The following is a 16,730-nucleotide window of genomic DNA, read 5'->3' on the forward strand; positions in this document are numbered from 1 at the left end:
GTACCTGTCAACTGCACTTACTGTGGGAACCGTTTTGCACTCTATATAAATATTGCATCCTTATTTTGTGTACCTGAAACTATGTTATATGTGAATTATATTTCAATTTAAAAAATAAGTTTTTAAAGGAAAAATGAACAACTTTTGATAATCGTACTTTTTTACTTAAGATGTTAACATTAGGTACAGTTGGGTGAAGGGCATGTGGGCAGTCTGCTACTTTTGCAATTCTTCTGCAAGTCTAAAATAAAAGATTTAAAAGGTGATATTGAAATTCTGTTACTCCTTTATATATCCGAGAAGCATTTATTGAGTGCCAATTTTATGCAAAGCGGTATCTAAAATAATTTTTCATCTCCTAATTTTCTGGCTGCATCTGCAGATAGTTCAGGAAATAGGTCCTAAGGCCTTCACGGGAAGTAAATAGTACCCATCTGAGAAGATTCCAAGGCTAATGTAACAGTCTTACATGTTCCTAGCCTTTAGATGACACTTTTAGATGCGTACTCATCACTTATTCTTTATTCTAAATAACCTAAACCCAGACCTCCCATTGAGAAAACAAAAGCCCTTCCCTCAGAGGTGTGCTATTCCCAGGATGTGCCGGTCCTGGGAGGTAGCACTGTTCTGCCTGGATGCGATTCTCATGTTCAAGTGCTTCACCCCTGCCTTCTCCTGGTCGTCTTGTCCCTGTGGAAGGGGCTTCCTGAGTCTACCCCGTGTCCTTCCTCATGTGCCCTGTGTGTACCCCTCATTCCCCCCTGGACTGGAACAGCTTCCTTTTAGCCCAACACACTGTTGTCACTAAAGAGAAGAAAATTCTTACTGTGTCTTACTGCACGTTTTGTAGCTGTGTGCGTGCTAGTGTGTGGTTACACTCAGCGGATTAAAAAACATCAAGGAATGATGTGATGCCATTCTTGTTAAAACAGCAAACTGAGACTGGAAAAGAATTTTCTTAATAAGACATAGCTACCTGTATGTATCCTTAGCACGCAATCGTATTTGTAATTTATTTATTTTGATAAAATACATCTATCAATAACCTTCAGCAAGTGTCATGTTTAATGGTGAACTATTATAATCTTTGCAAAATCTAAGAGCGGGATACCCGCCATCACAGCCCAGTGGTGTTGTGCTAGAAGTCCTGGTCAGCACAGTAAAAAAAAAAAAAAAAAAAAAAAAAAAAGGCAAGTTTAATAGACTTACTTAAACAGTTCAGTAGACTTAAACAGAAATACTTTAATGAGCGTTTAGCAAGGTTTCTCAGTATATACTAGCAGCCATCAGCCAGAAAATAGTATATAAAATAAATTCCCTTTTTCAAAAGAAACAAAAAATAGGCAATACCTAGGAAAAATCACAAAAAATATGCAAGAATTTTAGGGAGAAAAATTATAAAACTTTGTTAAAGACACAGAAGATGTAAATGAACAGATGTACCAAGTCTGTCAGTATTGTAATGATATTTGTTCTCAAATTAATGAAAATGTCAATATTTTTCATGGATCTTGGCAAATTGATTTTAAAATAATTATGGATAAATAAATGTCCAAGAAGAGCCAAGATGAGTTTGAAAAGAAAGGAGGGGGCTGCCCAAGATGGGCAAGCTTGTGTTGGAGGAGGGAACTTCCACGCATTGCTGGAGAGGTGGTAAATGGTAGCTGGCTTTTAAAAGTAACAACAGTCTTCAGATGGACTGATGGACATCTAATAGATGGACAGTCAAGTTCTGAAGAGGGGACCATGGGAAAATGTCTTCATCCTACCCCTGCTTCTGAGCCACTTAGTTCTACTTGAACTTTCTCCACTGTTCCTGGATCTACCTCTGGAGCTCTTATGCATGTACAGAGATGATTATATAATGTTTTTGAGAAACTGGACCGTTTCATACCATGATTTTATTCACTGATTTCCTTTTTCTTTTCTTTTTTTTTTTTAAATTGAGGCATAATTCACAAATAACGTTAGTTTCAGGTACTCACCATAATGATTGAGTACCTGTATATTCAGTATCTGTATAATTGATTCAGTATCTGTATAAATAGTTGACCCCTTAACGGTGCACTTCTACACGAGTTTTTTTTTTTTTTCAGATGGTATATATAGTATTGTAAATGTATTTTCTTTTTCTTCTGATTTTCTTAGAGACATTTTCCTTTTTCTAGCTTATTTGATTGTAAGAATGTAATAGGTAGCCCATATAACATGTAGAATGTGTGTTAATTGACTGTTTATATTGTTAGGTTTCTGGTCAGCAGTGTGCTGTTAGTAGTTAAATTTTGGGGAGTCAAAAGTTCTGTGTGGATTTTCGACTGTGCAGGGGGTCGGCGCCCTTAACCTTGGTGTTGTTTAGGGTCATATGTACTGTGAAATAATCACCACAGTAGGTCTAGTTAACATTTATCACCTTGCATGGTTAGAAAAAAATGTTTTTCTTGTGATGAGGACTTTCAAGATCTACTCTCTTAGCAACATCCGAATATGCAGTACAGTGTTGTTAACTGCAGTCGCCATGCTGTGTGTGTTCTCCCCCACGACATTTATTTTGTGACTGAGAGTTTGTGACCTTTTGACCCATTTCACCTCCATCCCTATACCCCACCACTGGCAACCACCAATCTGTTCTTTGTATCTGTCAGCTTGGGGAGTGTGTGTGTGTGTGTGTGTGGTTTTGATTTGCATTTCCTTGATAATTAGTGGTGTTCAGCATCTTTTGTGTACCTGTTGGCCATCTTTATTTCTTCTTTGGAAAAGTGTCTATTCAGATGTTTTGTCATTTTTTAATTGGATTGTTACTTTGCTCTTGAGTTGTATGTTCTTTATAGATGTTGGATATAACCTCATGCCCAGATTTTTTAAACATAATATATCTTAGAACTTACATTGTCCTAATAAGATCGACAACACTGCTTCACTTTTTTAACAATCATATAATAATTTTTGGTATAGCTGTAGTATTACAATTTATCCAGCCCCCTAAGATTTACTTTTAGATTCTTTCTAATCTTGTTGCCAACAATGCTAAAATGAATTTCCTGCCTTGTATATATATTATTTCACACATGTCTGAGTGTATCTATAGGATGAATTTCCAGAAGTGAAACTGTTGGCTCTGAAGGTGTATACGTTTCTATACTTGGTAGACATTTGCCCCACAGTGTAGCGCTCTTTTACATGGCACCTGTGATATACTTCCCATCAAGTCCTGTCTGTCTGCACAGTGTGCCAGACCTATGACAGTCACAGAATGCTGTTTTGTGGTCTTCCTTATTAATTAGGATTTTTTTAAATATATTAAGAATATGTAGAATTTAAGTTCGGTCTTTCAGTCTGTGTGTTCCAAATATATTTCCCAGGTTAGCATTTGTGATTTTAACTTTGGTTATCATGTTTTTTTCCCTATGTAGAAATTGCTGATTTTATGTAAATTTTTCAATCTTTTCTTTAAATCACTCTGGTTTTTGTTTCAGATTAGGCAGGTTTTATTCGCACCATGAGTGCTCTCCCGTGTTTTCCTTGTCATAATTTTGTGGTTTTGTTTTCAGTACCTAAATCTGACCTATTCAGAATTTACTTATGGGCACAGACTAAGGCACGGCCCCATCTTTATTCTTTTTCAAGGTAGCAAAGCCCCCTGTCCCACTGTCCTGTGTTCATTGATTAATCTTTCCCACACTAATTTGAAATGGCACTTTTATTATAGTCAAAATGCGTATTTGGGTCTCTTTCTGGACTTTTATGTTTGTTCCATTGGCCTACTGTTCACACAAAAGTTTAATTACTTTGGCTCAACAGTGTTTTAATACCTTATATTTCCCTGAAAGAATTTTCCTGGGAAGTTGTTTTTTAATTCTCTACAGAACTTTAGAATTAACTTGCCTACTTTGTGGTAGCATTTTATTAAATGATCTTGGAGGCAATTTGGATTTTGTTGTCTTCCATTCAGATATCAGGCATGTGTTCATCCTCTCATGTCCGTTGCATTTCAGCATTTTCTTCATACAGATCTTGTCTTTTCTTCTGTTTATCACTCTGTATTATCTTTCTTATTGCTGTTGTAAACAATTGTGGTCTTATTTTAAATTTCTTAACTTTTTTTTTTGGTTTATATGAATGCTGTTAATTTTAGTATATTTGTACTCAAATGAATAATTGATTACATTATTTGGTTATTTAAAATAGTGTGTCAGCTGATTTCCTTAGGTTTTCTAGATATATAATCTGCAAATAATGATTATTTTAAATCTTTACCAACTTCTACACTTTATTTCCTTTTTTTAGGTATGTTGGTTATTACCTTTGGCATAGGGTTAAAGGCATCTTTGAATATTCCTGATCAGGTTAAGGAAGTGTTTACTCATTCCCTTTTGTTCGGGGCTGGATGGTGAATTTTACTAAATGCACTTTTAACACATATATTTCTCACTTTTGATCTATTAATAGGATGAATCATATTTCTAGATTTCTTTGTAATAAGAAATCTTTGGAGAAATCCTAGAATTAAACCCTTGTTATAGTATATTCTTTTGATATTTGAATGTGTTAATATGTTAACATTTATTTTATATTAATAATATTAGACTATATTCACATACTTAATTTAGGATTTTTATCTGTTCCTATGGGACACTGGTTTTCTTTTTCTTCGCTATTTTTGTAGGGGTTTGTTACTATTAGTTTGCTAGATTTCTTGCATTCCCTCTTTATTAAGTACTGGAAAAGTTTATATCATACTGGAGTTATCTGACCATTAAAAGATTGATAGAAGTGCCTTGTGAAAACGTCCCTACCTGGTGTTTTTCTGAAAGAGCTTTTGCCAACTTCCTCCATTAATTTCTTTTGAAATTGCCCATTTCAAGTATTCTATTTTTTTCTGTGGTCAAGTTTTGGTCATTAATATTTTCCTAGAAAATTATAGTGTTTATCTTCTATTTTGGCACAGAAATAAACAAAGTAGTTGCTTATAATTGTTTTAATTTCTTTGTTACTTATGGTTATGGCTCCGTAGACATGTCTTAGTATGTATGTTTTTCTGATTTGTGTCTTCATTGTTGATTAGGTCAACTAATGATATCTCTATTTTTCTCTTAAGGAAGGGCTCCTGGACTGTTAGTTTTCACTTTTTATCTTTTAGGCACTGCTTTAGCTTTTTAGTTATGTGCTTAGATTTTTTTTTTTTGCAATTTTTAGATAACCTTTTTGATTGACTTATTCATGAGCGTTTTCCAGTTCCATTATTATTAATACCTTGTTTACTTTCACTGCAACTAGCAAGTGTCTGCCATCACTTTTGGAATCTGAAATAAGGCTGTTTTTGTGTCCAATTTTATGCTCAACTGTAAAGAATTTTCCTTGGACCTGTTGAAGCTATGTTTGGGTTTCAGAATAAATTTAACTAGATCTGCCTTCTGCCTTGTTAATTAGGTCTTCTGTATGAATACTTAGGTTTGTCCACTAGATGTTTTGTGGATGGAGAGGAGTCGCATAATTCTGTATTCCTGTCAATATTTCCTTTATTTCTTACAGTCTTTGCTTTATAACAACCTATGCCCTGTTTGTCTTTTTTTTAAACCTGATTTTTCCCTTGGATTCCAAATCCTGTCCATTACAGTGTCGATCCTGTTTCGTTTGGGTTGCATTTTTATGATGTGCCTGTGCCCGTTCTTGTCCAGTTGTCTGAGTCACTTTAAAAGTGTGTCCTGTAGACTGTATTTTTAGTGTTGTGATTCAGTCTGTCTTTTTCGTACTGTGGAGATTAGCCAAACTGTATTTATTAAACAGACAAACTTGGTTTTGGTCCTGTCGTCATGTGTAATATATGCTTCCTGTTTCCTTTTGGTGTTTTTGTGCTTCATCACATAATATGTTTTTTAGGAGTTTCTTCAGATCATTTAGAAGGTTTGTATTTTTGTTCTGAGGGTTACCTTTGTGAATTGAGATGGTGTACTTGAGCTCATTTCTGTTGGCTCCTTCCTGTGAACAATGAGGAAATTAAGACACAGTCACCTGGGTTCACGTCCCTTCCCCCATCGCACCTGGACTTGACAATTTCTGCACTGACTGCACATGGAAAGAGGGCTGCGCCTCTGGCAGCACAGGCGGCACTGTGGGGCTCCTGGGCCTCTCCTGCCGGGTTGGATGTGCTGGGGTGTCGCTCTGTTGAGGCCAGCGTGCGTTCACCACCGTCCCCACCCTCCTCTTCCTATCCTTGCAGCTAACTGCACTGATAGATGGAGCAGCACCTTGTGAGAGTTGGTGGTCTCGTAAACAGAAAGCCGTGATCTTCCACAGACTGCATGCACATCAGTCCTTCTGCCGGGTTCACTGCTTTGCTTTTTTGAAGTTTATCCTTTGAATTTAGAAGGGTCTTCTGTGATACATTCTTGCATTTTCAAAATGATTTGTTGTGAATGCTTTGATACTTAAATGACAGATTAATTTGGTATAAAATTCTTGTGTGCTAGTAAATTTCCTTAAGGACTGTGGGTGCGGCCCCACGTCTTCTCCGTGCCAGGTTCTCTGGAGCATCCACAGATGGCCTGACTTGCCACATAGTATGTTTTTGTGTCTGGATGTCCAGAGGAAGCTCTTTGTCCAGTAGCTTACTGGAGGAGGCTTTTGGGGTTTGAATGGAGGGAAATGGAGAACAGCACAAATCCAACCATATGTGTAACATTCTATTTCCTTAAAAAACAAGCGATGAAGCAAAGATTCCGCAGTGTTAACATGAGTTCACTATGGTTGGTGATTACAAGGGAACCTAAGTGTTATTCTCTGTGGTCCCGAGTACATTTGAGATATTGCATTTCTAGAAATTAAATGAAATGCCACATGAATGTAAACCAGGGAGTGCCTGTAGGCTTTATTGATTGAATCCAAAGTCTATTTCATTGAAAATCCCATTTTTGCTTTATTGATCCCAACATACATTCTTGTTTCTTTATGTCGACAGCCATTCGTGTAATTGTTATATGTTCCTTAGTGTCATTTCCTAAGTTTTGAGTCCAAGTATTCTTTTATATTAAGAAGTCCTGTGACTAGAGATGATAAAATTCTAAATTTAGAATTTGAAGAGTGGGACTTAGTGGTAATTACTCTAGAAGCCAGAACTACATGAGATGTTTGACTAAAATCTGTTAAGGGATTTGTATTGTTGGTTAAAGACTATTTTTGAACAAATATTCCTCTAAATATACAAATAGAATTAAGGTTTAAAATACCATGGTAATTAAAAGACTTAAATATTCAGGACTTTCTTTCTTCAGTAGGGCCCTTGTAAGTACGAGTTGTAACAAAAGAGAAATCACCTCTATTTTTCTTATTTTTATTATTATTTTTTTTAGTACTAAGGGGTTTTTAAATTTGCTTTCCCTCTGTGCTCAGGTATATGTCTCGAGTCCACGGTATGCATCCAAAAGAGACCACCCGTCAGCTGAGCCTGGCTGTGAAAGATGGTCTCATTGTGGAAACCCTAACAGTGGGCTGCAAAGGCTCAAAGGCTGGTATTGAGCAGGAAGGATACTGGTTGCCAGGAGATGAGATTGTAAGTATATTTTATTTGATAAATGTGGAGGTGCTGATTTTAAGCTTTTGAATATCATTTAAATACAACCCGTAGAAATTGATTTTTAGAAGTTTAGTGATATTTCACTTCAGTATTTTTTATTAACCTTAAGGGCATACTTGTGGTGCTGGATGGATAATTTCGTTCTTCTTTAGGAGAAAACTCAGTTCTACAGAGAGCCTGCTTTCTCTGTCTAGGTTACCTTGAATCTGTAAAATGAAGTCCCTTTTAATGTACATGTAATTAATGGTATTCCTGTTTTCTTCAGTAAATGCTAGTAAAGAATGTTTCAATGTAGGATAATGTCAGTGCCATCTAGACAGAGTGAAAAGGAGGATGGCCTTCCCTGGGAAACTGCTCACTTCAGGCTGGATGATGTCCACGCCGAGAGCCACCTGTCCATAGGGTTTCTGCAGGAACAACGGTGGCCACGTTAGGGTCCCCTGGCCTGTGTCCTCACTGACCATGACCATAAGCTGGTTTGGTGGCACTCTAATACAAATCAGGAAAGACAGAGTTAAATTTTCTTTATAGTTTTGCCTAGTTCTTACTTTGACTCCTCTTTGAAGTGAGGACATTTTAGTCTTCTCTTTCCTTTTACATTATACTTGGATACTCAGGGGCCCATGGAGAAGTGCATTTTTTTTCTTGTGTAAAAATTGGCTTCCTGTGTAATATTTTTATCTTCCTACCTTTATATGCCTCTGATACTTCTTGGTTAGAAAAGTCTTAAGTTTTGCTGAGGAACATCATTTAAAGATGGTAGGCTTCAAATATAATAGATACTAATTTTTTTTAGTTTCTGAAAGGAGTCGATTTAGTAAGTAGGTGTTTTGAGAGTGTTTATCATGAATTCTCTCATAAAAATGACACAAAACCTTAAAATTTGTTCTCTGTGGAAACATTTCCCAAGAATTGTGAATCGTGTTTCCTTTTCTGGCTCCCGGGTGGATGTATGGGCGCACACGCCCGCCGTCAGGCCCGAGGGGCATGCTTTCTGGGGGCAGCTGGTCCATGGGGGCAGCAGTAAGTTTAAACATTAGGGAAGTTGTTCAGTTTCAGTGCTGTGTTTGTCAGTTGAATCTGTGCCTTCAAAGTTTTAGGAAAGAAAATTCACATTTTCCATAAGCACAAAATGTGGAAGAAAAAATGTTTAATGTCACTGGTATCATCTGATGTGAGCACTAGAAGTGCTCTTGAAATCTTAAGTCAGAATGTTTCCATCATGGTGATTTCTCTGTTCACTTCCTTTCAGAAAAGTAGAGCTTTGTTGCCAATGAAGAAACTGTGGGGGCCAAGTCGTAATAATTATAGCATGAGGTGATCTAAATCTCCCATCAGACATTTATAATTGATACCTTTTTATACATTGAATATAATCCAGGTAATAGAAAATGTCTAATCCCAACACACTGGGAAGTTTACACGTATAGATGTATAGTATAGTATAGATGGCGATACTGGTAATTTTTGATATTTATATATAATTAACCGATAGTAAGTGCAACTTAATCTAATCTGTAGGATTTTGGTTTGTGGACCATGTGTACATTTTTCATGCAAATGATTTTATTTCTCCTTACTTCCCGTAAGCTTTCTTCCCCTCCAAGTTGGAGGTTCTCTGTTCAGTTTACTTCAACAAGCAGTTAATGAGCTATTATACGTTCACCACTGCATTGGATTCTGTGTTCTTTTTATTTTCACATGTCCTTAGTCTACATATTTATAGCATCATCCTTTTCTTTTTCTTTTTTCATTTTTCAAGATGAAATTTTGTATGTAAATGAAACAACCAGTGTACAGGTTTTATTAATTCTGGTTGGTTCTTACAAACATTTTATGTACTAAGTATGCATGTTATATGTATGCATGTACACAAGTACAACTAGGTGTATAAAATTGTGCCTAGTTTATAGAATAAGCAAATAAAATAAAAATTCGGAGACAGTGTATTGTAGCAGAAAGAGGGTCAGGTCTTATATTGTTAATAGATGGCGTTTCCACCCCATCTCAAACATTTATTTTGTTGTGTGACCTTGAGGAAATTTCTTAACCTCTGATCCTCATTCCTCACCTATAATACGGGCGTATTAATATCTACTTCACTTGATTGTTTTAAGGATTCAGTGAAATTATCTGTATAAAGCATATAGCTGTGTACTCAAAGCAAATTTTGGCCAGTGAACAAATATGCTTAAGAAATGCCTACATACAGTTTAGCAAAACACATACATTTCCTCCTAACCATACAAGCAAAAATTCTCATCAGGGTCTTTTTACTTTTTAACCTGTATCTTTAAACACAAGGAGTTTTGTATAGAACTTTCCCCAAGATCCTGGATTTGTTTGAGGTGGAACCACAGAGTGATGAGATTGTGTATCTTAGACCCATGACTGGGTTAGCACCTGTTCCCTAAGGGAGGTCATGCTCCCATTTTCATACACTAAGGATACCCTAGAAGGACATGGAGCTGACGTGTGTCACGCAAACATCTCGAACTGCATGGCCCGTGCATGTGGGCCACTGTGTCTGGGCCCATTCTGAACCACAGAGCTTGGGAAGTGCACCCAGTCTGCACTACCAGCAGTGCCCTCCCATACGGCACGTCTCTCCCCTAATGAAGCCAGTCTTGGGGAAGGGTCGCCTGTTCTGACTTGCACAGAAGCGCTCTGTAGGCTTGTGGCCACCCCGCTAGTCTAGGCATTGGGTCTGGGGCCTCCTTCATACCTTCTCCACCTTGTACATGGTGGAATCCTCTGAACACTTGAGTTCTTAAATGGAAAGATGTAGGTTATTATTAATCCTGTTGACTTTCCGACTCCCTACCAAGAGAAGAAAAAGTCAATTAGATCTATATGGCCTTGGGAAGGAAATGCATTAAGATTTTTTTGTTATTTGTCTTAAACCTTTAATTGGGGGTTAAAATACTCTTTACTCAGGAAGTTCTGTCATTTGAAAATGGGTAGTAAACTCTTCTTTTCCTTCTATAACCTCTAAAAATGTTAGCTGTACCTCAGAGGTGGGGAAAAGGCAGATTTTCCTTAGTAAGTCCCCAAGGTATATTCCTGGTTAGCACGGAGCTTGGATGGTCTTGTCTTCAGTCCTTTATGGTAGCAAAGACCAGGTAGTTCTGATCTGCTCCTCCGTGTTTGAGCAGAGAGCTTGTTGGTATCATGTTTTTATTCCACCTCGGCTACCTTTTCTCTTGCTAGTTATTTTTACAAACTGATATAATTGAAAGATACGGATATCATACACATTATTTTTATTAATTCCAGAAATCACGTAATAAATGTCTAATGCTAATAGTATGTCAGGATATAATTATATATAATCTGTTTAAAAGGAAGCCTGTATAAGTCAGGACAGTGGCCTCCATTGTACTGAGGTGCCTTCTGCTAGACTGGAGTGATTTCTGATCCAAACCAGCACGATAGCCCTGTTGAAGTGGTGACTCATTTGGAGAAAGTGATAAAATTGGGTAGAGATAAGCATCCTAATGGTGATATTTAAGTATGACCATTTGAGAAAGCAGAATAAAAGACCCAATTATTAAAAATGAGGCCATTCTCCATTTTAAATGGTTTGCTTAAATATTAGTCAACAAACTAGCAAAAGTATCTGTACCAATCAGTTTTAAAATGACAATCCCGCGAAACCGGGAGACACTCTTGTAAATTTTCTACGGTCCTCTTATACTTCCAGATTTGTAGGTCATTAATACTCATGGGATCCAAGGAAGTCATTTAGAAATGTTTTTCAGAGCTTTCCAAATTATATTAATAAAGGCCAGTAGACCCAAGGCATAGAGTGAAACTTTGTGATATCTGACCATTCAGCATTTTGTTCTCTCAAGGCTTTTTGAGTTTTTAAAGAAATACTGCATGTTCTCATAGCATCTTCATCATCTGCTTGCTCTAGAGAAGTGTACACGAATGGTTACATTCCATTCATACTTGATCATGATGGTTATTTCCTTTATTCTCACATCATGAGAACTGTATTTCTTGAGCAGAATTTCACCATTTGCTCGGCTAAGTTTGGTATTTAAGGTACTAAGGTAGCTCCCTTTGTAATAAAGACAACTTAATTTCTTATGAGTTAAACTTTTAACTCACAAGGTGCTCAGTAAAGACAGAAGGTCTTATGAAAGTATTGAATGTAGTACAATAGGGCAGGTATCCCTGAGTTATGGATCATTTGCAGATAAATGTATCAAATACATGTTTTGATATTGTGGCAGTTAATACTGTTTATTTCATGCTTCCTGCTTTCTTCACGGCTCCTGGCACAAAGCCATGACTCTGCCCTATTATTTGACAGGTATGTTTGATCTGACACTAAATAACTTGGTTACAAGTGTAGAAGCTGACTTAAAAGTGCCTAGCAATGACATTCTGTATGAAAGCACTCTTTATTCACCTCTCAGATCTGGACTAGGGTCTCATCTCTTCTTTCTTGATTACTGCCATTTGAAAATCGATGCGCTTGTAGGACACTGCCACTTGGAACCCTTCTGCTGTTCAGATGCGCCTGTCGGCAGGAGCTCAGGTCTTGGCTGCTTCAGTCTGAGTGCTTCCTTCTCAGAGAGTCCGGCTGCTCCTGCTGAAAAGCAGGACCTCGTGCTGCTTTTTAAAGTAGGCCTAGGTGAAAAGGTAGAATTCTTTAGTTTTTGCTTTTTCTCATGTATTTAATGTTTTAACACTTTCAAAGGAGCATAATTAGGGGCGCCTGGGCGGCTCGGTCGGTTAAGCGTCCAATTCTTGATTTTGGCTCAGGTCATGATCCCATGGTTGGTGGGATTGACCCCCACATTGGGCTCCGTGCTTATAGTGTGGAGTCTGGGAGCTTGGGATTCTGTGTTCCTCTCTTCCTCTCACTCTCACTCTCACTCTCACTCTTGCTCTCTGCCTCTCCCCACTCCTCAAAATAAATAAATAAACTTTTGGGAAAAGAAGCATAATTAATGGAAATACACATTTTGTGGTTTCTTGAAGAGATCACAAGTTATCTTGGGGATGCATGGATTTAGTGTTAATTTATAGAGGGGCAACATAGACACATTTTCCCCATAATCTTTTGCTTCTCCAGATTCAAAGTGGCTAGTCTAAAAGTAGATGTGGTTTGTGTACTTCTCAAAACATGGCTAAGGTCACATCTTTTAGGTAAGACACAGGAGTTATGCATCTGCGTTTATGTCTTCTCCTTCAGAAATCACACCATTATACAGCCATGGCAACAAAGGGTTCTCTTGCTTTGTTCTTGAAAAAATATTAAGGGAGGCCTGCTGAATTCAACAGCTTGACTGTCCCAGCCCACTTCATAAATACAAGTATTGAAGTAAGAATTTTTTTAAAGACTAGATCTTTGCATTTTTGTTGTTATAGTTGTCATAAATTAATCAATCCTATGTTTTAAGTTCCCTAAATGCAAAATTTCATGCCCCTTGGATACTGTTGATTTTTTTAAATGAAATATATTTTATTATATTTATGCTGACTGTGTGCAGAACTACAGTTTCTTTCTTCCAAAGGTCCATTACCTGTCTCAGATACAGAAATATACATAGTCACTGGGGCACCTGGGTGGCTCGGTCAGTTGAGCATCTGCATCTTGATTTTGGCTCTGGTCATGATCCCAGGGTCTTGGGACTGAGGCCTGCATTGGGCTCCATGGTGAGCATGGGGCCTGCTTAAGATTCTCCCTCTCTCCATCTCTCTGCCCCACTTTCCTGCTTGCACACATTCCCTCTCTCTCAAATTAAACAAAAAAATAAAAAAAATAAATATATACATAGTCACTTATTTACTAAGTATTAAATATCTGTGATTATTAATCAACTAGAAACCAATTATAATGTGGTTCTATGTGTATTCAAAGTGTAACATACTTAGAAAGTCTTGAATTGGTAAAGAATTTCCATATTCAGTGGAATATTTTGGGTCATGCTGTCCTATATTCTTTTAAGCTTTGATTGACTGATTGGTTTTGTGTGTGTGTGATTCCTTTTTTCCCCTCCTAAATTCTATTTCACTAAGCAACGTACACTGTTGTAATAGTTTACTTTTGAAAAATAATATTTAAAATACTGGAAATATTTAATCACCAAATTCTTAGCTCTCAATGATATTTATTAACAATTTAATAACAGAATTTGTTTATTAACAGAATTAAGGCTACGATTGTGGAGATTTACTTTTGTATTCTCTCTATGTTAGGATACCACAGACACATATTTGATGATAAAGTAAGGTTTATCTGTTCATTATGTATAAAGAGGGAATTACTTTAAAAGTTGGAGTCTCTCGTGAGTGTGGTGAAGGGTGGATTACAGTGTGGGAGGCCTAGTTATAGACACAGCTCTCCCACTGAGCCCTCTTGTTGCTGTGTTGTCTCTAAGTCAAGTTGGCACTGTTTCTGGCTCCATCTAGCTTACAGAAACATGTCAGCTGTCACAAGGAACTTGAAGTCTTGGAGGAAACTCGCACACGTATTACTACAAACGTCACACCATTTTGTGACTTGTCCTCAAGTCCTGTTTGTGCACTGTAGTAAACAGATTGTCTTCATCAGCAGAGGGCACCCACTGAGCATAGTAACTCATTCAATCCTTACAAAAACCCCATAAACTAGGCAGTATTACTTTGTTCATTCCCAGGTAGAAAATGATGCAAAGAGAAGCTAGGTATTCTGACCCAGATCATACAGCCCGTGAATGCTGGAGCCGGGATTTGAGCCTGTGTGGTGGCCCCAGAGTCTTACCCAAATGCTGTTAATGGTGACAGATGTAGGTCAGCAGGCTGCTTCTCTATAGATGGTGGAGTGTTTTCTCCTGGTTCGGAAGACAGCCTGTGTGGCTCTCAGTCTGTGGTCAAGTATTGTATTTACTGCGTTCACAATCATCTCTCCTGACTTGAAAAAACAAAAAAAAACAACTTGAACCAGTTTCAGATCAAAAGGACATATGTTCACGGTCTTGTGCAAAGTTTTAATGGCACCGAATTTGTTAGTAAAATGTTTTTCTAACATCACTATAGGTTTCCTGGCACATGAATTCTCTTTGAATTTTCTCTTTGTTCATTTGTAGCTTTTGTGTTAGTGTCAAAGTTTCCTCTCCAACAAGTAATTACCCTTGAGTTTGTGTGCAACTGTCTTTTCATTGATGATTAGACATTCATAGATTATCAGTTATAACATTTAAAAATTAATGTAAGTTGTATAGCAAATAATAGTTTGTGTACAAAAATCCCTTTAGCTCTGTTTATTGCCTGATGTTGAGCAAAGTTATAGTAGAGAGACCAAGATTATTTTGTTTTTATTTTGAAAGGCCTACAGTATGCAGCCTTTCTCCAGGACAGCAGCCCCAAACAAGGTGAACTGATTTTGCACTATGTTATTTTACTTTAATTCTGCTTTTTTTTTTTTTTTTTGGCATTACATTTCTATCTTTTTTTTTTTAAGGCTTAGTTTACTCTTGTTAGAATTATTCTTTAAAATCATACTATCTTTACACCGCTTCTAGTTTTGGTTTTATGCTAGTAGGTTTGCATTTTTAAAACTTTCTTGAAGTACTGGAATGTCATTTCACATACTACACTGTTGTTCAGGCTCTATCTAGAGTAGTTGCTGACATCTAGTGAAATCCAGTGAATATACACGCTTAGCTTTTTGGCACACTTTGAGCATTGGTCACAAGTCCTATATTGATGGATTTTGTTTACTAAAAGACAAACTGTAGGCAATTCTGCCTGTAACAAACATGCTTACATTATTTATATCCATAACAGTGTTTCCTGGATTCAGAATCTTTTGAACTTGACTTTTTGCATGTTTCGTATGTTCTGAACAGCTATTGCAGTTAAAAGAATGAACGGCGCATACATGCTCTTGTATGAATACGTGTCCCCATGTGTCTCCCCTGCATTTGGGTTACACTTTCGTTCCTATAACGGTTGTGAAACACCAGGCCGAGTACAAACTCCATTGAAGAGAGATGCACTGCCATCTTCACGTCCTGGCTGGACGGGCGAGGGGAGGCTTAGAAAGAAGCAGGAGGTTCTGGAGAGACCAGCTTACGGCTGGCGCACAGCTCTCTTGCTCTCTGGTCTTGGGGATCTGAGAATTACAGGAAGATGAATTAGTGTAAAAACAATACAAGTGATGAGAGATGGTGGTTTCTTTTGTTTATGATGAGTCACATAAAAGCCACCAAAATCCTTTAAGGTGTTTCTGAACAGCCGTGAAGAAAATATTCTGAAAGAGTTTGTTTCAAACTGGAAAAGAGTTCTGTTAATTAAAAATGGAACAACGTATGTTTTCCCTACTGAAACCTAATTTGTCAACAGTTCATGAGACAAAAATTACAGTAGCTGAAGTACAGCTTCCCACATGAGCCATGCGAGGTGGGTGCCCCAGTGACCACGGTTACAGCCAAGCACCACGCACGTGCTCTGTCCCAGTTGGTGAGCTAGATTCCTTCTGCCATATTTTATGTCAGATCAGTATCCTCAGATTTTTTTTGGTATTCTGACTGAAATTACTCCACCAGAGTAATTTTGCAGAGTATGTATATCCGCAGCAAATCACCAGAAATGGTCATGCTTTTTTCTTTATTACTTTGGTCGATAAAGACCAAACTTTTAATAAAAAGCAAACCAAAAATTTATATTTTTGCACAATATACCATAGCCACGAGGATGGGTAGAAAGTGTAGGAAGATGGGAATTTTAGAACATTAGTGACTCTCTTCTCTTTTGAAGGAGCGGGTAGTAGGCTTCTCATAAGGAAGGTCAGGCAGCAATGCGTTTGGACCACAGGTGCCAGAGGAGCTGCGCTTTCTAGACAAGTTGTTGGAGTTGTTACGGATGTAAGAGAAAATGAGAAAGCTGCCCAGCCTCAGAAGCAGACTGTAGACTGGTTTATGACAGAAAACTGATGGCAGAGCTGAAGCCTGGAATTTCAGGATCCCCGTTGAAAGTGGCCTTGATTATGCAAAGTGTAGTTTCAAGCCTTGTCCGTTTAGTTACTGCATCTACAAGAGAAGGTTGGGAGTTAATCCGTCACTCCTAACACAGGTATTTTTTCATAAAAGCTGAGAGTGAAATATGAAAAATGAATTAATGAATTCTAAACTAAGACAACTTGTAACATCTTCCTGTTTAT

General features: G+C 37.5%; 1 protein-coding gene across 12 annotated transcripts in view; it reads left to right on the forward strand.

The window, feature by feature from the left end:
• Positions 1-16,730, forward strand: part of ZMYND11 (zinc finger MYND-type containing 11) — a 134,221-nt gene that overhangs the window by 77,349 nt on the left and 40,142 nt on the right. For 7 of the 12 annotated variants that reach the window (XM_042990911.1, XM_042990912.1, XM_042990909.1 and 4 more), the window contains exons 3-4: positions 7,387-7,546; positions 14,896-14,940. In XM_042990911.1, the coding sequence (XP_042846845.1) occupies positions 7,387-7,546; positions 14,896-14,940 (205 nt within the window). Of the gene's footprint in view, positions 1-7,386; positions 7,547-14,895; positions 14,941-16,730 lie in introns of those variants that run through there. The other 5 variants (XM_042990914.1, XM_015544336.2, XM_007097290.3 and 2 more) reach the window with 2 other exon arrangements.

The sequence above is a fragment of the Panthera tigris genome, chromosome B4, assembly GCF_018350195.1.
Source record: "Panthera tigris isolate Pti1 chromosome B4, P.tigris_Pti1_mat1.1, whole genome shotgun sequence".
NCBI classification, from domain to species: domain Eukaryota; kingdom Metazoa; phylum Chordata; class Mammalia; order Carnivora; family Felidae; genus Panthera; species Panthera tigris.